The 22,299-nt window shown below is 43.2% G+C and overlaps 1 protein-coding gene and 1 pseudogene across 1 annotated transcript; both read left to right on the top strand.

Moving 5' to 3' along the window:
- The first annotated feature begins 201 nt into the window (after nt 1-201).
- Otud1 (OTU deubiquitinase 1) lies at nt 202-2,726 on the top strand. The gene has a single exon (XM_028764941.1). It carries the CDS (start codon nt 202-204, stop codon nt 1,555-1,557), a length of 1,356 nt encoding a protein of 451 aa, XP_028620774.1. The 3' UTR covers nt 1,558-2,726.
- Nucleotides 2,727-6,398: 3,672 nt separating this feature from the next.
- Nucleotides 6,399-20,578, top strand: LOC114618961 (annotated as a pseudogene).
- The last annotated feature ends 1,721 nt before the right edge of the window (nt 20,579-22,299 follow it).

Genomic DNA, 22,299 nt, shown 5'->3' with positions numbered 1-22,299 from the left:
CGCGCCCTCCGGTGCCCTCGGACCGCCCGCGCGCTGTGGCGCAGCACGAATTGGGTCGCGGCCCGGGCGCTATTCGCGGCTCCTGACGCGGCGGCCCGCGGCGCTGAGCTCAGCGCTATTCTCGGGCTCCGGGGCACTGCGCCCGAGGGTGTGTCTCCAAGCCGGGCTCGCTGCTATAAGGGGCCGCGGGCGGCCGCGGCCATGCAGCTCTACAGCAGCGTGTGCACCCACTACCCTGCGGGCACTCCGGGCCCCACGGCCGCCGCCCCGCCTGCCGCCAGCGCCACCGCCGCCTTCAAGGTCTCCTTGCAGTCAGCCGGGCCCGCCGCCGCCGCCCCGGAGCCGGATACCGGAGAGCGCCCACCCGCCGCGGCCACCGAACCACGCGAAGCCGCCGCCGCCATGCCCGCCTTCTCTGCCTGCTTCGAGCGGTCCGGGTCCGCCACCGCCGCCGCCCCACCCGGCGCGTGCTGCAAGCCGCCGCTGCCGCCGCACTTCACGTCCACGGCGCACATCGCCGTGCGGGCCCTGGGCGCCGAGCGCCTCCTGCTGCCGCCACCCTCAGCCCCCGCGCCGCCGCGTCGCGGTTCCTCCACCTGGCTTCTGGAAGAGCTGCTCCGGCCCGACGAGCCCGCGGCCCCGAACGCCGCCCGCGAAGCGTCCGACAGGAACTTCCGACTGAGCGAGCACCGCCAGGCCCTGGCAGCCGCCCAGCATCGGGCCCCTGCACCGGCCCCCGTCGCCCCGGAGCCCGGCGCCGGCCCGTGGGGTGAGGAGCGCCGGACGGAGCGCAGTCCCCGAGGTTGGGACCGGGCGAGCGATCGCAGCGACGCCTCCGGGACCGACGCGCACAGACGGCAAGATCCCGAAGCCGAGGCTCACCCAGTCCCCGCACCCGCTCGGAGCAGCGGCGAGCCGACCCAGAACGGCGAAGGCGAAGCCCTAGGCGCTCCCCGGGCGGATCCCAGGGACGAGAAGCTAGCCCTGTACCTGGCGGAGGTGGAGAGGCAGGACAAGTACCTGAGGCAGAAGAACAAGTACCGATTCCACATCATCCCCGACGGCAACTGCCTCTATCGAGCTGTCAGCAAGACTGTGTACGGGGACCAGAGCCTGCACCGGGAGCTGAGGGAGCAGACTGTGCATTACATCGCGGACCACCTCGACCACTTCAGCCCCCTCATCGAGGGAGACGTGGGGGAGTTTATTATCGCTGCTGCCCAAGATGGGGCGTGGGCCGGATACCCCGAATTGCTGGCCATGGGGCAGATGCTGAATGTGAATATACACTTAACTACTGGAGGGAGGCTGGAGAGCCCCACCGTGTCTACCATGATCCACTATCTGGGCCCAGAGGATTCTCTAAGGCCCAATATTTGGCTCAGCTGGCTCAGCAATGGACACTATGATGCTGTTTTTGACCACTCCTATCCTAACCCAGAGTATGACAATTGGTGCAAGCAAACCCAGATGCAGAGAAAACGCGATGAAGAACTTGCCAAGTCTATGGCTATATCCCTGTCCAAAATGTATATTGAACAAAATGCATGCTCTTGAAAAGTCTGAGGACCTGACAAGCTGAGGGAAATGGCGTACGTCAGTTGTGTTGGGAGAACCACACGAACTCTAATTAGGGTAATGGCACTTTTCAATTTCCTAGTAGACTGGCTTTAGGTGTAATGCCTTAATCAGTTTTTGAATGTCCTCTCAGAGCCGCAGGTTGCTGGGCACCTGAATGATGTTTCCTGATAGCTTTGGGTGAGCCTACTGCTATTTATAATTTGCTGTATAAAGTAAGCGCTACTTAATTTGCAAGCTGATGTCTCACGGTATGAATTTGTTCATTCCTGGTAGCCTATTTTCTATAAAAATGTATTTTTGCACATTTTTAAAAATGGGTGTACTTTCATCTATGACGTGTTCCAATCGCGAGAAACGGCTTTTAAGCAGAATCCAGAGAAGTGCTTTCTATGAAGTTTATTTCAGTTTGTGATTTAGTAGTTAGTTTATTGTTGAAATGTTTCACAATTCTTAATTATTTCAAATGGATATTGACACATTATGTTACCAGATGATTAGCCCATTCCATTTTGATGAAACAAACCGATTTGTTTGGGTGGAGACTTTTTTTTTTTTTTTTAAATAAATGGTCCGCTTTGAAGACAGTTAAGGAAAGGATAGCTTTGGGACGATTTTTTTTTTTTTTTTTTTTAATGACAGTACCAGGCCTTACTTGAATAGAAGTCTGCTATTTGCTGACGGCAGAATGATGATTCTGTACTCTGATATTTATAGAGTAGATTGTCTGGTGGTCTCGATTGCGTTCTTTTTATTCATCAACTTAGGAAAGGCATTTATGAAATTTTGTGAGAAGTTCAGCCTCTTGCGTTATACAGCTTCATGATTTCAACCACTATTTTTAGCAGGTCGCTATTGTCTTAACATTCTGTCTTTTTAAAGTTCTTCCTAAAGGCAAAATAGAATTCACTTTGTATTATGTAGAAATGTAAACAGCTTGTATGGTTTGCTGGGTCAAACAGTGTTTCCAACCAAAAAAAAAAATCTGTTGCCATTTTAACTACATTTAGTGTATTTATTAAGTAATGCAGTTTGTACTTTTTTATTTTGTAACATTTTGTGATTTTTTTGTACAATAATGTATTTGTACAATATAACAGTTCTCAGCTGATGGAATGAATGAATAAAATGTATACTTTTACATCTTTCTGGGTAGAGTGGTTTTTAAGTAGCCAAGTCTCAAAGAACTTTTTTTTAAATGTACACATTTTTTTTTCAAGTGTAAAAATGTCCCAGAATCCTGAGAAGTTTTCCATATTATCACAGGAATGAGAAAGTCTAGTTATATCAAAGGGTAAGTCTCAATGAAATAAAATTTAAAGGTAGAATGACTCAAGAAATTGCTCTTATTATTTCTAATTATAATTCTATCAAATTTTATCTGTGCCTGTTGGCTAATGAACAAGGAAGTGTAATTCAACAGCCCAAGTCTAATTAAATGTCATACTTTGTGTGACCCACTCTTTTGGCATAGACTTTTCTGTAACAAAGAATTGCCAATGTGGTGTCCAGAATTTACCTAATGTGGTTGTCATGGCAATGTGAATCTACTTTAAAATGTGTTAACCAGATTTAGTTCTAAAATGCATTTTGCGATATAAATGTGCCACCTTCAAAAATCACAATTCCCACTAGGTGAGGCATTTGGAAAGAGATTAAGTCATGAGGGCTCTGGCCCCTTAAATGAAATAAGCCTTATGAAAGAGCTGGAAGATTTAGGTTTAGGCCTTTTTTGGACCTCTGCAGTTCATGGATGCCGGGAGGTCGCTATCTGTAAGTAACTGACCTTTATCAGAAAAGAAGCAGGGCAGTTTCTTGAACTTCACAGCTTCTAAAGGGGAATAAATTTTTTTTATACTTAACCCAGTTTCAAGTGTTTTGTTCTAGCAACACAAATAGATTAAAAGACACACCTATCTGTGTATATAATGTTGGATGTGAGGTATCTTGCAGAATAACGATAGCTAATTCGGATTTATTTTCACCAGATTGCTTAGATACCACAGTTGCAGACACTGGAATCTGTTAACTACATGCTTGGAAGGATTACATTGGTTATCAAGGAAAGAAAAAAATTACCAGAAATTTAAATGTTAATTGTGGATTAGGTAAAGTTTTGTGTTTCCACTGGTTACATAATGTGGTCAGGAACAAATGCTATCTGAATTATGCGGCTAAACCACTGCTTTATTTTATGAACTTTAGAGATGCTGAGAACCTATGCCAGAAGGCAGAGTGGGTGATGTTCCTCAAAGTATCCTTAAGCCTTTTACTGATCTAAGTAGGTTACTTATGTCTTCAAATCAGGATCCCTGGCCATAGATTTCCACCGGAAAGTGTGAGGATTTTGACAGTTTCTAAGATGACAAGGTAGTGAGATAGAGTGCAATACACAAGGGCAATTGTCAGCTTCAGCCAGTGCAATGCTAATTCAAATGCATATATTTCTACATCTTTGGGGGCAGAGTGATGTTTTTCATGTGAGGTGTCAGTAGGAACCTTTCTTACCTGTACACTGCTTTTCAGTGATGGAATATGAGATGGTTTTTAGCTGTGTGGTCTGAGAAGTTTGCTTACATACCCATTTGCTCTGTGTGGCTTTGTGCTTGTTTTATTGTCTTTGAAGAAGGAAATGCAGTATTCACTTCTATTTCATATTCTCTACCACTGCTGTGCCAATTTTTTGTGTCAGTAGTGGCAAGCTTGGATCACTAAGCGCAGGACATGAACATCTGAAAAGGTAGGTGATAATAAGGTTTATTCTTCTTTACAGTTATTTTAGCAAGCAGATTATTAAGCATTTATTCATTCAGCTACTCTTTGCAAAGCAGCCAAGACCCAGAACCTCCTATGAAGGAGACAGTTGATGCTGTGACTTAGACTTTGAATTTATTTTTCTCTAAATCATGGTAAGGATAAGATCTAAAATAATCCCAACAATTGTTTAAAGGTAAATTAGTGAGAAAATCATACTGTTAACTTGAGCATTTTATTTAGTGGCATATAGATTAAAAGCTATGATAAAATGGTTGAGTGTGATGACATACATCTGTAAATCCTACTAGGGAAGCTCAAGCAGCAGAAGGCCAGTCTGAGCTAAATAGGAAGTTCTAGGTCAGTCTGGGATCTATAGCAAGACCCTACCTCAGAAGATCAAAAGTAACCAAAAGTCCTATGATAAAAGAATTATTGGGCTGGAGAGATGGCTCAGCGGTTAAGAGCACTGACTGCTCTTCTAGAGGTCATGAGTTCAAATCCCAGCAACCACATGGTGGCTCACAACCATCTACAATGAGATCTGATGCCTTCATATGGGTGTCTGAAGACAGCTACAGTGTACTTACATATAATAAATAAATCTTTAAAAAAAGAATTATTAATGTACATTTGATTACTGTCTAAAATCTGAGACAGCAGGGAAATTTAGCATTTTGGCAGAAGTGTAGTATCTGAATCGTGTTCATTTTCCACTCAGATGTTTCCTTGGAGATAAAATGTACCTGTTTTAATGGATTTAATGGGATTGGATATTAAATCACTATAGGTAACATGCTTGGGGAGCTTTCGTTACATTTATATATACACAAAGCTTTCCTCTGAAACCACATTTCATAGGATGAATGCCCGAGGATTCCATGACCATCAAGATTGTTCTGGTGTGTAACCAGCCCTATGATGAAAGGTTTTCTTTGTAGTTTTTGTCCACAAATAAAAACAAAAATAGGATCTTGAGGTAATGTTACCGCTTCAGTGAAACGTATATTTTTCTCTTAATTCACCACAGTACTAAGGGAGAGCTGGCAAGGCATCCAAGAAGGAAAGTATTCTTATGCACAATTTTCTGTGTTGGTGCTATGGTTGAGAACCTCCTCTAGAAAGTGTGCTGGGAACATAGTCCCCAGCCATATGTGCCATTTTGAGAGATAGGATCTTTGAGAGCTAACTGGGCCAGTGAATTATTGGGATATTGAGGGGCTGGTTTTATTATAAAAGTGGCCGTCTGCCGTCTTGCTCTGCTTTGCAGTTAATACCGTCAGCCATGTTTTGATATATCACAAAGGGCCTCTCTGGAAACAGTCACCATGCTCCATCTGGACTCTCCAGACTTTAGAACTGTGAGATAAGGCCTGCTTGTTGTTCTCAGAGCAACAGAATGCTGGCAAAGACAAAAATACCTGATATGTTCAGGAGTGGGTGTGTAGCATGTATTGATTTAACAGTCATCACATGGAGGTGTATCTAGACTATGTCAAATAGTCGCTGGAAAGCCACGTATTTATTCCCATGTGCATAAGTGTAGTGGGTGTAGGCTATTTATGTCCACAGTTGACTCCCAGGTTCTACAGAGGAGGTACTTAGCGTCTGAAAGAGGGAATAAGTTGGATGGAAATAGGAACTTTGAAAATATCTAGGGGCTGGATATGATATGGAAAAATGACTAAAAATTCTGAGTATAATCATTGATGAAATTATTTGGGCACTTTAAAATGGTCAATCACAAAAAAGACTATATTTGAGATTATAGCCAAGGGTGTCTTGTATGCTAAGCACACACTCTACCTCTGAGCTTCATTTCCAGCCCCAGAGTATTAAAATTCTGTAATCAGACTTAGCATTAATTGAATATATCTTTGTGTCACCTCTCAAGCACCTTAAGAACCAATAGAACCATACAGAACTTCAGTCAATCTGAGTTCATGTAGAAGGTGCCATCTGGTCTAAGAGTCTCAGTCTGGCTTGCTTTGGATGAGGATACCCTGACCAAGTCCAGAATATAGCTGTTTCTAGCTCGTTCTTTCCTCTCTATAGCCTGGCCTGAAATGTTGGACGCATTTCAAGCATTCTTTCAGGATGGCGTATTCAGTAGCACTGACAGCATGCTTGTGCCAGTTGATCAATGGGGCCAGGGTAAGTAGCATGAATCAGATCAAAACTGTCAGTGTATTTCCTCTGCTGTAAATTGGGTCACTGGCAATTGTTCTCTGAGGAAAAGATCAGAGAGAGAATTCACTGTTATCAGATCAGTCTTCGGAAAATGTAATCCAAGTTTTGATTCTCACAATTGAAATTTCTAAATAAATGGTCAGTTGTGTATAAAAATGTAAGGCAAACAAAGTAATTTGCTTTAGATGGAATTCTTTTTTTTTTTTTTTTTTTTGGTTTTTCGAGACAGGGTTTCTCTGTGTAGTCCTGGCTGTCCTGGAGTTCACTCTGTAGACCAGGCTGGCCTTGAACTCAGAAATCCGCCTGTCTCTGCCTCCCAAGTGCTGGGATTAAAGGCGTGCGCCACCACCGCCCGGCTTAGATGGAATTCTAAATTCTATAAGAATCTGTGTGCCTTTAGAAAATAAATGGGTTTGATCTTCTCACATTGCGCATCCCAGAGGGGCAGGGTTCTGTTGGACTGGGTCCTTTGCTGTGGAACTCAGTGGGTGGCTGACAAGTGTCTGTGCTACACAGGGTCTCAGCTTCCTGGGACCTCCCTCCACCAGCTTCCCTCTTTCCTGTCCCTGACAAACATTCTGGCTTCTCACAATTGTCACTCTCTGCTCCTGACTCCCCATTGTGATGTCCTATATCGGTTAGAGACATTGGACTTCATTAGAATTAACTGTGAATTAACCGGGTTTTACTTTTTCTAGTGTAGGACAGGGGGCTGTCCTGTGAGTCACATGCTTAAGCTGTAGATTTGGTCTACTGGAGATTGTTTTGTCCCCCACTCCCTTTACCTAATCTTTGGTAGCTGTGGTATTGTAGGTTTGACCATTGAAGAGATTTCTGAATGCAAGCATGCAGTGCCTAATTTAAATGTCAAATGCAGGCTGTACTAATCCACAAAATAAGCCCAATTTGTCACAAGCTGCCTAATGCTTTGCTTCCTTCTTTGCAGAGATAAGCATTCATAAACATGTCTGTCATCACCTCCTTTCTGTTTATATATTTCTGTGTTTAGTTCACTATTCCCCTAACTTTGAAGTAGTGCAAATTTCAGCCTTCACAGAAGACTCCATGTCATACTGTGCACAAACACTTTGGGTACAGACCTGCCGGCTTCCTGCGAATGTCTTTGATAGTAGCTTCTGAGTGAGTGTGAATTTTGTCTATCCTGGAAGCGAGCTAGTCCTCCATGTCCCTAGCCCTCAAGTCCATGAGAGGAAACTACTTTCTTCTCATATTGAGATGTTGAGTAGTTGAGTAGGCACCCACATTCACAAGTTGACAATTAAAATATAAACAATGGTGATTTGAAGAGAGGATGACTTGATCCCAAGGGGGGGTGTACATTTAATATTTTAAAGCAATTGAAGTAGAAAATACACTTTTGTATGTGAGTGTACACACACACACACACACACACACACACACACACGCAAAGATCTTTATGAAGCTTTTTATTCTTTGGGCCATAATTTTTAACTGTAATTTTGAACTCAGGATGCCAGGAGGTTGGCAGTGTATACAGAGACAGCTCCTGATTTGTTACATGTTAATTGTGAAGGTAGTTCCCGGCCACGTGTCATGTAACACATGTGCAGCTAGTCTGTAAAATCAACTTCAAAGAAGCTTTCAGTTCTAATGACAAACAGGAAGTATTCACACTTTGGTTGCCGTCAGTGAAATGGGAACAAGCCTGGTGATGTCAGAGGGATGGAAGCAAGAGGAAATGCCACAGCTGAGGGGACCAACACCCAGAATGCCTCCTGCGGTAGTCACTTCCCTGCCTTAGCCAGCCTGCTGCAAGAGCTCACTAGATCTAATGGGGGAGTAATCTTTTAATGACATTTTTACTATAAGCCATGTTTATTGTCTCAATAAAATACTGTGTATCTGAAGCAGAAACCTTAGCAATAGTTCACCTGAACTTCTAGGCCAGAAAAGAGAGGGATTTCAGCTACAGGTTGAACTAACTTTCTTCCTTCCTTCCTTCCTTCCTTCCTTCCTTCCTTCCTTCCTTCCTTCCTTCCTTCCTTTCTTTTTTTAAAGATTTATTTTATGTATGTGAGTACACTGTTGCTGTCTTCAGACACACCAGAAGAGGGCATCAGATCCCATTACAGATGATTGTGAGCCACCATGTGGTTGCTGGAGTTGAACTCAGGGCCTCTGGAAGAGGCAATCAATGCTCGTTTAACCACTGAGCCATCTCTCCAACCCCTAGGTTTGAACTTAAAAAAGAAACTAATTCTCAGGGTTCTTTTTTTTTTTTTAATCTTTCCATTTTACCTGGCAGAAGCTGGAGATCTCCAGAGGAAAACAATTTGCTAAGAGCTGACTTCATTGATTTATAAGGTGGCTTGATTCTATAAGAATAGGTGGTTATATTAGCTAGGCCAGGCTACTGGAACAACAACAACAACAACAACAAAAATACACATTTCTGTGTTTTCTAATGGAAGTAAAGGGAGCCATGTGGGTTGGCATGGTGTACTGCTGCCCAGACATGTCACCAGGGCATGACGTAAGCTTTATCACCACTGTCACATCTCCATCTAGCTTCATGAGGCAGGATGGCACCGGTGACCTCTGCATCTCCCCTCATTGGGAAGCCACCATATAGTACATTATGCCTGGAAGTGTTGTGGGTCAGAACACTATACAAAGAGGCAAATGAATTACAGTACAGGGTAGCAGTCTTTCTGAATCTGTGCTTTAGAAATGACTTAGACTTTACATGTCTTTATGGAGAAAGATATAGAATACTAAACTATTTTGCAAGTAAATAAAACTATGTCATTTTATATGAGAGAAGACTTATGGTGGCTCTAGGATATTATGAACCCCTCAACACTGTAATTGTCACAAATCATGTGTACCCATGCAAGGCGGTCCACATTTTTAAACTAGTTTTCTATTTCCTCCTATTCTTAATTGTTTTTTTGGTGTTATATCAGAAATGTCTTGAAAAAAATCTGTGTCCTATGTAAGCCTGGCATTTCTTTAGAAAGAACAATATAGAAACATTTTTTTCCTCTCTTTATGCTCTTTAAACACTTTGTTTAGCATATTCCTGGAATTATTTTCTCTCTGATTCTATTTGGTAATTTTCTGTGTGATTTTTCCTTTAGAATAGTTGTATGTAGTCTGATTTGCTTATAATCAGTTTTTGTTTATTTGCTAATATTTGTGAACACTAATTTTTTCTTAGTAATTTTACTAACTTACCAAAATTGAATATGTAAAAAAAGATTAACCCTTGCTGTCATCCACTTCCCCGGGAAGGAAGACAGCAGGAGCTGCACTGTGGAGTGGGCAAGAGGCTGTATGAAAGGGCCATACTTAGGATTTAACCATGAGACTAACCCTGCAAACTGAAACTTACTAAGAATCATCATGAATGGGTTGGCACACAGAGGGAATAATAACACACCTCGTCACCCAAGCTCTAGGGAGGAAGAAGGCACCTCCCCATGGAGACTGAGTCATATATTCTTAGCAGAAATCAATCAAAAGTAATCAATATAAGAAGAAAGTGATAACTGTCCTGAATATAATGGCTCTTCAGCATGGTACTGTCTATATGAACCCTAGAGAATAGAGACAGGTAACCATATTGTTTAGTATGCCTTGCTTTAAAAAAATATTTTTGAGAATTTCAAATATCTATACAACTGAAGTGGAAACTTAAGGGTTCTTTGGAAAGTCAGTTGTGTTGGATGGTGTTTTGCTGGGGCAAACATCTGAAAGAAGTGGACACAGGTGAAAGGCTAAGGCAGACTCATGATGGAACATTTCACTGAAGCAGAGACAAGTGAAAGGGTGTTCTGCTAAACCAAGCACATGAAAGGACATGTGATGAAGGATTCTTTGCTAACAACACTCATGTATTGGTCTGCCTTACAGTGTGTACCTGGGCTCCATTTGTTGGGACTTCACAGAGAGAAATGCACTGAAACACTTCTCGTGGTGTGCTGCAGTTTCTTGCCATTTTTCTTGGACTCAGGCTGATTTGCAGAGTGAAGTCAGGGAGACACACGTGCTGAGACAAGACCCATGGAGAACACATGATGTTTGTAGGGAGTATAAAAAGGATCCAGTGGACAGTGACAGAGGCAGAGCTTGGCTTGCTTGCATAGCTAAACACTTGTTGGTCTTGTGTCTGATTGTCACTCTCCAGAGAAAGGCGCAGCTGAGAACTTTTCCTGGCTTTTCTGCTGGTCTGTCTTGCTGACTTATGCCAAGGCTGAGGCCTGGCTGTTCTGGCTGTTCTTGCTAGGTTGTGCCACAGCTGCTGCTAACCTGACTCTACTGAACTTATCTGCTGATATTTCTGTGAAGTATTTGTGAGTGGATTGAGCTACCAACTGCTGACCTGTGAACTGAACTGCCAATTTCCAGACAACACAGATGAGAGTTACTCAAAAGAACCATTTCTAAACAGGTCCCTCCCACTCCAATATCCTTTCTTTCTCACTACTTCTGGTGGGTGGTGGGCTAAAAGGGAGGTTAAAGCATTTAAGAGCCATCATTAAAAATAGGTTTTGAAAAAATTTGAATATTACATACAATGAAATATGTTCATATATACCCCGCCCCATTTCTTTCCTCCATACCCGTTTGCTTCCCAATATTCCCCCTCCTGACTTCTAACTTCCTGTCTTTTTTATTTTATAAACCATTAATTCTGGTTAGTGCTGCCCATATGTGCATGGGCGTGGGTCCAATCACTGGAGCATTGCCAAGAGCTCCTCAGTAAATGAGGGTACCTGGAGATCATCGGCCCCATCTCTGTCAGGATTTTGTGTCCTCTTTTATCTACTGATTTTGTTTCTATCTTAAATGTTTCCCAAAGGCTCACATGCTAAAGGTGTTGGTCACTAATTGATAGTGCATTGGGAAGTGCTTGGGTAGTGGGTAGTCTACTATAGGGATGTTAGGTCACTGGCGCATACTCTTGAAGGGGACATTAGAACCCTGTCCCTTCCTACTTTATTTCCCAGCTACCTGATGTGAACTCTTCTGCTCCCCTACACTCTTCCACAGTGTCTTAGTTTGAGTCTTATTGCTGTGAACAGACATCATGACCAAGGCTATTCTTATATAAAGGACAACCTTTAACTGGGCTGTCTTAACAGCTTCAGAGGTTCAGTCTATTAACATTACAGTGCGAAGCAAGGCAACGTGTGGGCAGACATGGTGCTGGAGGAGCCAAGAGTTCTACATCTTGATCCATGATCTGAAGGTAGCAGAAGGGGACTGTCATTTGCCCTGGGTGGAGCCTTGGCACAGGAGGAGACCTCAGAGCCCACCCCCCACAGTGACACACTTCCTCCCAGGCCACAACTCCTAATAGTGCCAGTTTCCTGGGCCAAGCATATTCAAACCACCACACATAGATAATGTTGTGCCTCTCCTATTAAGGCCCCAAACAACAGAGTGAACCAGCCAGAGACAGAAGCCTCAGAAGCGAAGCCAAAAGGAATAATCCTCCCTTCAAGTTGACTTTCTCAGCCCTTTTATTACAATGACTGAAAACTGACTCTGATGATAGGTCAGAAGGCATCAGGGCCAACCACAATGATGTGCTGAGTAACTTTGGAAACAGACAAAACACTCTCTGGATGTAGGAAGCAAAGAGTCAGCAAATACTGACTTCCTGAAGATAAGCATTGTGTGCAGTGTGGTGTAAATTCTTGGGCTGTACCTCAATAGTTATCTACTTAACAATTAAGAGGCTATAATCCCATTTTGCTCACAAGTTTGCTTACTAGGGGCTCCTTTGGAGCAGAGTCTACTGGTGAGTGGGGGGCTTGGATTATGGCTGAAGATCTTACAGCATGCATGACCTTGGGTAAATTGGTTAAGTTCTTGACCTTGCTTCATCACTCGTGTGACAGCACCAATCACTGTATCTATTTCAGAAGCCGTGATGGTATTGAATTATAAATAACATCATGTATGTATGTATCTTATGAACAGAGTATAGAATTAGAACTCAGTGGATTTTAAATCTACTTCTATAATGCTATATATGATAGTATATATAATAATTATAGTATATATAATAATATATTATTTACTTCTATATAGAATAATATATACTTCTATAATAATATATTACAACAGTGAACTAACATATGCACTTTTAGGTAGTAAAAGATTATCTTGCTGTGTCCATCTAGATAGATTTGAGCTATGCAATAAATTTACATAGACAGATTAGTAGAAAAGGCAATTATGCATTTATTCATGGAAGTCCCATAACACATGAACTGTAAGAAGGGACAACTGACTAAAGCTCAAATCCTGCTGTGAGCTGTAGGGGAAGGAGAAAAGACTCCGGGCTCCTTGATAGTGGTAGACACTCAGCCTAGGGAAGGGAGGAGGAGGACATGCATGGTGAATCAAGGCTGTCTGAGAACACTAAGAGAGCGCTTCATTGGGCATGGTGCAACCTCCAGGGTCCTTTCCTAGGATCCAAGTTAGTCCTCTGTGGTTGATAAAGTTCTTTAGGGAAGGGACTCCTGAGGCTGAGCATCTTGCAGAAGATTGATCTTGAGCTACACGAGGGGAGTTCAGAGATGCGTGTGGAACATCCTCTTTGCCAGCTGCTCTCTGCTCAAAGCACATTTTGAGCTGCCTTTTCAGTGTGAGGTCCTTCACACTGTGCAGAGTCTATACCCATCAAGTTTATGCCTAGTCTGCTTTAATTTTCAATTTAGGCTTGTTTGGCCTTTTTCCATTTTCATGTATATATGGCATGTTTGCATACACATGTTTTGCATGTGTGAGTGCACATGCACATGGTGGAACATGTATGTGTCAGAAGCCCAAGGGATTAACTTTAGTTTTGTTTTGTTTTTCCCACCTCTTCAATAAGACAAGGTTTCTCAGGGTTTCCAGAGCTCACCAGTATAGCTAGGCTCACTGGTCAGCATATTTTGGGGGAGCTTCTGTCTTTGTCTTTGTTTGTTTGTGTGTGTGTCTGATCCGCATGCTTTCTTAAGTATGTAACCACTGAGCCATCTCCTCAGCTTGAAACCTTTTATTATGTGTGTATGGGTGCACATACCTAGCATGCATGGACAAGTCAGAGGACAACTTTATACAATTGGATCTAGTTCTACCTTTATGTAGCTTCTGGGGCTAGGCCTCTGGTTGCCAGGTTTATGTAGCAGGCATCTTTACCTTCTGAGCCATCTTCATTAAGATTACATTGGCATTGCATATCATTGCTTATTAGTAGGCTTTGATGTTATTTATTAATATGAATATTTCTCTTCACATTTTTGCATTGGAATGCTTAACATCAGAATTTTATCTCAGAATTTGAAAGTTATAGGTCCTTTTGAAAACAATGATATTAACTAGTTTTCATTTTGAAATCTTTCCTTTTAGTCAATATTTAGTTTGATTTTTAAAATTAACTAATTAATTAGTTAATTAATTAAATGTTAAGACAGTCTTACTAGGTCCCTCTGACTGGCCTGGAAGTTACTATGTAGAACAAACTGTCATCTAACTCACATGTACTTGCCATTACCTCTGAAGTGCTGAGATAACAGATGTGTACCACATGCCTGCTCTTCTGACTTCACATTTGTGTAGAGCTAGGATGTAGCTCAGTGATAAAAGGTTTTGTTTTATCCCTTCCGTTGGTTACAACTCTTCTATGGATAAAGCAGATACAGGCTGTGCTCCTGAGATATTAAAAAGGTTTCAAAAAATGTCATTTTCAGCAAGTTTCTACCTCTTTTTTTCCCAGAGTATTTTCCCATTAAAATGATGGAAAGGTGTAAGAACAAAGACTGTGGAAAAGAAAGGAATGGGTTGTGGAAACCAAAAAGTGCACTAGTAAGTGATTTAGCTGACTGTATGGCTGAAGACTTTATCCAGCTGGGGAGGTGGTGCCTGGGCACAGCTTCATTCTGCCGAATCCTGAACAGAAATATAGAACTGGAGGCCCTGGGTGACCTCTAATGGCAACCGTACAAGTGGAGTTAAGGCTATGCATTTGGAGACAGCATTGGGCCCCTGAGTCTTTTTCGTGGATGCTAATGTCTAGATCACAAAGGCTTTCCCACTCCAGGGAAGCCCTAGGAACTCTGACCTCATGGACACTGGATAGAGAATCAAAAAAGGCCCACGATACTGAAATCAGGCATCTAGCAGAAAATTTAGATGTTAAAAGGCGAGGCCCCAGCTTTGCCTGCAAGTGACTGAGCACACTGACCTGAAGCAGGTTCCTTTTATTGATTGGGGTTAAAGGAAGAGACATTCAGTTGGGATCCTCTGTAAAAGCCACAAGTCTCGAGACACTTCGCTATATGCAGGCTCTGCATGACGTCCCGAGGACTAGCACCATGTCACAAGGCAGTTAAAACATCTTGGAAACAAAACTGCAAAACAACCAAAAAGGAAAGAGCAAGCAGAGGGGAAAGAAAGACAACAGAAAAGAACATAGTGACCGAGAACAAAACCCCAAAGAAGAGATAAGACACAAATCAACCCACACATGACATCTGCAGGGAGGTCTTGGACCCTGGGGAGTAGAAAGCTATTTTTAAAACCTATTCTCGAAGTTAAAAATAGCATAGCTGAAGTCAAATATTCAGTAGAAATTTGGATGATAAAATGGAATAAATCGCTCAAAGTAGAACAAGGAGGCAGGGCATAGAAAATGGGATGAAAAAAGAAAGCAAAAAGATTCATCTAGGAAGTTTAATATCTGACTGTCATGCTCCTGAAATAGAACACGGCACCGCTTGGCAGGAAAGAGTAGGGAAAAGATTTCCTAGAACTTTGTGACAGTTTCCAGACTTCAAAGTCCCTCAGCATCCACAGGGCCATCCTAGACAGCTGTAGAAGTTGGATCTGTGGACTCAGATGGGAATGGGACCCCTGAAGTGAGGCATTGTGGGAATTTGACTAGATTTTTTTGTTTTTAAACACGTGTGCACATGTCTGTGGACGCTAACAGGGAATGCTGAGGTGTCTCATTTATCTCACCTTACTCTCTTCAGACAGGGTCTGTCACTGAGCCTTCAGCTTGCTGTTTGTTTTCAGTTATGTTATAAAGCCCACGCCATCCTCCTGTCTTTATACTTCCCGATACCCAGTGTAAAAATTCTAGGCACGAGTGACCATACCCTGATTTCCCATGGATGCTCTGGGACTGTGTAAATGAGCACTTTACTTATGGAGCCATTTCCCCAGCCTCTTTATTAAGAATTTCAAAAAGTATATTATCAAAGCCTACAGAGAGGAAAAATAAGTTATAATCATAGTCTTAGGGCAAAGCATAACATCATACTTGCTATTATTTGCATTTTGAACATCCCAGGCAGGATACTATTGAGAGATGGTGGAAACCTTAAGAGACAGGACCTAGTGGGAGTTTTTCTCATCGTGTGTGTGTGTGTGTTGGGTGGGGGGAGGTGTCCTTGCAATTATGGGTCCTGCTCATTTCCTTTTTCTCTTTCACTCCCAATCATAAGATCTGACATACCGCAAACAAGTTCAAAAGCAATAAGGTCAATTGACTGTGAACTGAAACCTCCAAGCCTGTCATCTGAAATAAAGCTTTCCTCTTTTTACGTTATGTCATGTATCACAGTAATATCACAGTAATAGTGAGCTGAAAAATACAAGATAGAAACAATGAAAAGATGGCAGAACACTGTCTTGCAAATTCCAAGGAAAGACAATGATTCCAACTGTTAATTATGTGTTCAGTGATCTCACTTAGAATTCCCTAAGTCTCATACCCTGGGACAAATGGCTGGGTGCCTATTTAACATAGCAGAGTGGATCTGGATGCCAGGCTCCATCAACCCTCAATCCCTACCAATTACAGGGCATGGCTGAAATACCCTGCCCTCTACCCCCATCAACTTTCCAGCCTAGTGATTGGACTGTTCTTCTTGCAGAAGATCTTCCCTATATAATCTGGCCATTTTGGTTATCTGCTCTCCCCCCCCCTTTTTTTTTTACTGTTTGCAATCTTGGCTGCTGCACCTGGTTCTCCTCTCTCCTCTCTCCCATAACTTCTTCCCTCTCCTTACATGGCCAAGGGTCATGTCCACTCTGGGCTCTACCAGGTGACTCTGCCTCTGCTCTCACTTTTATCCACAGTGAACTTTCTCCATTATACCTAGGAGCAGTCATGTTCTTTATATATATTTTTTCATTCAGTATTCTTAATCAGAAATAGCAGACTCTATAGTTAAGACAGACACAATAAAGTCAGTGACTTGATATTGCTTAGATTATTTATGGACTGTGCTGGTGAAAAAGGACTTGAATGCTTACAGCGCATTGCCAGGGTCTGGACCCAAAGACCCTTTTGGGGATGCACTGGTACAAATATCTTTGCATTCTCAACCTGGCTCAGTGATCCTGGGTCCCTGACAGCTGTGATGAAGCCCCATAGTCACTGTCTCCCATTCACCGGAGAGACATTCAGCAAATAACCACTTTCTCATGTGTACTCCTGATGTTTTGCAGAGGTATGTGTCATTGGAAGAATTAAGGTGACAGCTTTCACCCTATCCACAGCCTCAGAATAATATGTTCTCAGTTCTGCCTTGGAAGAATGACACCCAACCTGTGGGACATTGATTTAAAGATATTTACTACAGCAGTCAAATTATTAACTGCAGCCAGTGTAGTAACTAGTTGAAGGAATACATCTATATATAACCTTTGAGGTTGCATAAGTCTACTCTATGAGTTCATGCAATGATGAATTTCCCCAAGGATATATGGGGGCTACATGTGATACATGATCATATATATATATATATATATATATATATATATATATATATATATATGTGAGAGAGAGAGAGAGAGAGAGAGAGAGAGAGAGAGAGAGAGAGAGAAAGCAAGAGGGTCAAATTCTTAATTTTCAATTTTAAAAACATGGTTCAGGTGAGATGGCTCAGGAGGCAAAGGTGCTTGCCATCAAGCCTGAAGACCTGAGTTCAATCCCTGGGATCTGCATGGTTAAAGGAGAGAACCAATGCCCGCAGATTGTTCTCTGACCTCCACATGCACCCAGGGCACCCCCACACATCCATCCACACATAGACACACATCAACAATACTTAAACATTTTGTAATGTTTAAAAGTAAAAACCAAATATTTTAATATTTCTATAAAATAACATTTACATGTTATCATCAAACTACATTTATATTTATAATAACACTAAATATCAACTCACATAACTATAACATAACAAAAGGTATGCACATTAGTTAAAATGTATAATCAAATACCAGATTAAAAAGGTACAGGCATGGGCTTATGTCTGGGGAATGGGAGGGCTGTAATGGAAATTGCTGGTTTTCGTTTTAAGCTGTGTTGAGTTAGTTGTTTGACACTAAAAAATGTGAACATGCACAACTTAATGATGTAACAGCTACAGCATAAAAATAACATTACAAGTTCTTGAAAGCCCCACATCCCAAACTTTAGTTCAGTGCTGTTCTTAATGCTGTGGCACAGTAATAAAGACTTTAATTCTTGTAACAGTGTGAACTACTTTAAATGGCATAACTGAGACATTGTGTGTGGTAGGAAGCAAATCTTGATCTGTCTGTTCTTAAGCACAGTGAGATTCAGGCTTCTGCTGTGCAGATCACAAAGTAGGCTCAGATACGGGGGGACTTAAAGCATAAGTGGAGATGGGGAAAAAGAACTAGAATAGCTTGCTCATTCTTTGCAAAACTATGGTTTTTTTTCTAGCGATAGCAACTCATTAAGTACCTGAGAGCTGGTGGTTGGGAAACTGACCCTTGGCAAGCTTTTCTCCGTAGAATGAGGCTACGTTACAGAAAGGTCTTAACAGGAAGAGAGATGTGAATTAGGAATGATAAAGATGATTACGTACTATAGAATTCTACTTTAGAATAGGGGAGTGACCTTCTTGGTGCATACTTGGCTTAAGATATAACTTTGTGCCTTTTTTTTTTTTTGTAGAATTAAAAATACCAATGAACACAAGCATCTCCTTTTGCTGCTCAAGTGTATTACTTTTCTCCAAGCTCTCACAGAGTTCTTGAAAGAAGCAACTTAAAGAAGGAAGGGTTTATTTTTGTCTAGAAGGTTCAGAGAGAAGATGCACGGGGGGGGGGGGGTGAGTGGGTGGGATGAGAAAGGTGGGATGGGGTGGGGGGAGGCTTACAGCTGAGGAGGGAACCAGGACCGTGGAAAGGCATGATGGAGGGCTGGGGGCGGGTGGAGAGAAGGAAGCTTACAGCTGGGGTGAGAACCAGGGCCAGGCTGTAACTTGTAAGGCCAACAGTCAGCTAACCACTTCCTTCCTTTAGACCCCATTCCAAAAGAATGCCTCCAGCTGGGGACCAAGGGTTCCCAGGGGCCTGGAGGGGGGGGGCATTGCGCATCCATTGTGTAATAGTATATATGGTTGGATGTGACTTTTGTGCTGAGAACTGAAGAGCCTGGGACTCAGCATTGGGCTGCCATGTTCTTTCTACTCGGCATCAATCAGGATCTCCTGAACTTTGGTTTCTTCATCACTTAAACTGGTCTAAAACAGCGATTCTCAACTAGTGTGTCATGACCTCTCTGGTAAACGTCCAATTCCAAAAATATTTACGTTACAATTCATAACACTAGCAAAATTGATTGCGCGAAGGATGCTGCCACCTCCTCCCACGCAACAGCCCTGTCCTGGTTATGGAGACGCCTAGTCCCCTGCTGGTCGGTCAGTAGTTTGTGGGACAGTACTATACCCTGCTGAACCAGGTCCTGGACATGCTGCAGAGATTTTATGAAAAGACTCTTCCTATGTCCATGGGGGCTTGGATACCTATGGGAAGCCAGCAGATGCAGTCTACAGGCAGAAGAAAATCCACAGGAAAGTGATGTCACAAAACTTTACCAACTGCCACACCAAGATCCTCCATGCGGATGCTCACGCAACTCTGAATGATGGGGTAGTGGTCCAAGCAATGGGGCTACTGTCCAACAACATCCAGGCCCTGCCGAGGTTCATGCAGACCTTTGTCTTTGCTCTTGAGGGCTCTGTTGCCAACAAATTCTATGTTCACAACGTCATCTTTGGATACCAAGATGAGGTCTTCGGTGGCTTTGTCACAGAGCCTCAAGAAGAATACGAGGAAGAAGTAGAGAAACCTGAAGAAAGACAGCAGACACTAGAGGTGGTGCCTCATGATTCTGGCACTTTCTATGATCAGACTGTCAGCAATGACTTGGAGGAGCACTTAGAGGAGCCTGTTGTAGAATGGGAACCAGAGCCGGAACCTGTGCCTGGCACTCAAGAGGACAAGCCTGAGCCAGAATTGGAAGAAGCTGCTCCCAAGGATGTGCAGAAGAGCGCTTCCCAAATGTGGCCCCAGCACAGGAGGACTTGAAGACATTTTCTTGAGCCTAGTGACTAGTAAGAGCCTTCCTCCCGGTGGGAATGTTTCAGTGATGGGGACACCACCTTGTGTGGTCAAAGTGCCAGCGTCACAGCCCCGTCCAGAATCTAAGCCTGATCCTCAGATCCTACCACAAAGGCCTCAGAGGGATCAGAGAGTTCTAGAGCAACGGATCAATATCCCTCCTTAGAGCGGACCCCGACCAATCTGTGAGGCTAGTTAACCAAGAGCTGTGGGCCTTCGAAGGATGGTGATGTGCCCTGACAGTCACCAACACTTCACTGGGAACCTGCCACATGAGGTTGACACGTTGGAACTGAAAGATTTCCCCCAAAATTATGGGAATGTGGTGGAGCCGTGCATCAACAGTGGAGGGAAGTTACCCAATTTTGGTTTTGGTGTTTGATGATTCTGCACCTGTCCAGATGGTCCTTAATAATATGCCCATCATGTTCTGAGGTGTGGTCCGCCTGAATGTGGAAGAGAAGAGTCGAACTGACAGGGAAGGTGACTACAGGGATAACCGCCTTCGGGAACCTGGAAGCCTCGTGGTGGGCTGAGTGGTGGGATGAGAGGCCCTCCCTGTCGAGGCATGGTGTAGAAACCAGGCTATGGCGTGGGCAGGGGGATTACGACTTCAAGGCAGTGAATTGCTTGGCTCAGATTGCCACACAGCACATAGCCCCGGCTCCTGCAAAATGGTGAATTCCTTCAACCAGCCTTTGGTGTCTCGGAGTAGTCTTATTATAAACTGAGTTTGTACAATTTTAATTTTGCTTGTGTTCATGGTGTGTGCTCCCCAACCCCCTTTCCTCCCTCAACCTTTTAGTCCTTCATTCCCGGTTTTCCGGAATGATACTTTAGAAGGAAAAGATTTGTAAAGAAGAGGAAAGACTGACCTTCCTGCTCACATGGCACACACAGACTGGAGTTTCACTGCCATCCCCTAGAGGAACACGTCTTGGTTTCACTGACAAAGGATGTTTCATTTGTTGGGAGACACAGGATTTGATGAACAATTTGGAAGCAGGAAAAATCAAGTCATAGCTCCTTTCTGGTGTGGAAAAAATGCCTTTTGGCAACTGCCACTGGGTCCCTGCTAGTGTGGCTATAAAAGGTGTTTCCAGGAAAAAAACAAAAACAGTAGCAAATTACAGTTATGTTATAGCAACGAAAAGAATTTGATGGTTGGGAGTCACCACAAGGTGAGGAACTATATCAAAGCATTAGGAAGGCTGAGAACCACTGGTCTAAAGGTTTTCTCAAGTCTGTCATTATTTTTCTGCTTTCTGTCACTCTTTCATGCTTTCGCCCATCAGAATCCATCAAGGGGAAGTCGTAACCCTGATGCAGGTGGCTCCCAGCACCTGGGTACACATTCAGCCCATGCAAGATCAGTGTTTTTCTTTTGGAATAAACAGCACATTTGGAGTCAGGGGTGCTAACATCTAAATTTAAGTGTAATTTAACTCCACAAAGTCCCAGAGGAGCAGAAAATGTAGCTGGTTCTCAAAGTGATAAAGTAAATGTGCCAAGGGACTGAGATGAGGGAGGCGGAGAAAGTCCTGAGAGAGTTTCCCTTCTTGGCAGTGGCCCAGCTCTGTGTGTGTGTGTGTGTGTGTGTGTGTGTGTGTGTGTGTGTGTGCAGTTTTCATGCTTGTCCATGTTGGTTGGTCTTGGTCTTTGGTCCTTGGTCTTTGGTTTGGCTTGGACTTTGGTCCTTGCTTGTTGGTGATCCCGGCTATACATAGCCTCATCTGACTCCTTTGAAGTCGTAGCTTCCTCTGTGGCTAGACTGCAGCATGTCACCCATCCATCCATCCCTTGGGAGAGAGCTGTGGAGGATCTGCACTGGCTCCTTCTGCCACAGGTGGGCTCCAGTTAGACCCGAGATTCAAGAGTGATCTTGTGGATCCAAACTCTGCACTGAATTGGTAACTAACAAGTTCTGGAAAGATGATCTTCCCTAGCTCTCTGTAGCTGGTCTTTTGATACTTCATGAGTTCTTTTTTCTTTTTTCTCCCCTCAAGCCTCTAACTCTAGATAGGAGAGAAAAAAAAAGATAGAGGGGAAAGGAGGTGACATTAGTTTTAGATTAATTCCTGCTGATTAGGGGCGTCGAGTTCCTCTGGCCAAGTTTGATCTTCTCTGTTAGATATCTTTCTTCTTGTCTCTTCTTTGTCCACAACTACTTGACAAACTGTGACCAGCAGCAATCAACAGCAACCAACAACCAATAACCCACCCGCCTCTCGGGGCCCTACCATTTATATACCTTCTGAAAAGTCCCCAGAATTCCAAATGTCACAGAAAATACCTGTGTCTTGAAAAATCATGCTTCCTACACAAGGCAAATCATAGTCAGCTGCT

The sequence above is a fragment of the Grammomys surdaster genome, unplaced genomic scaffold, assembly GCF_004785775.1.
Source record: "Grammomys surdaster isolate TR1022 unplaced genomic scaffold, NIH_TR_1.0 146, whole genome shotgun sequence".
NCBI classification, from domain to species: domain Eukaryota; kingdom Metazoa; phylum Chordata; class Mammalia; order Rodentia; family Muridae; genus Grammomys; species Grammomys surdaster.
This window is presented reverse-complemented; position numbering and strand designations above follow the sequence as displayed.

What these genes read in the sequence shown, in the direction of transcription:
- Otud1 (XM_028764941.1), top strand. Translation starts at nt 202, where the DNA reads ATGCAGCTCTACAGCAGCGTGTGCACCCACTACCCTGCGGGCACTCCG.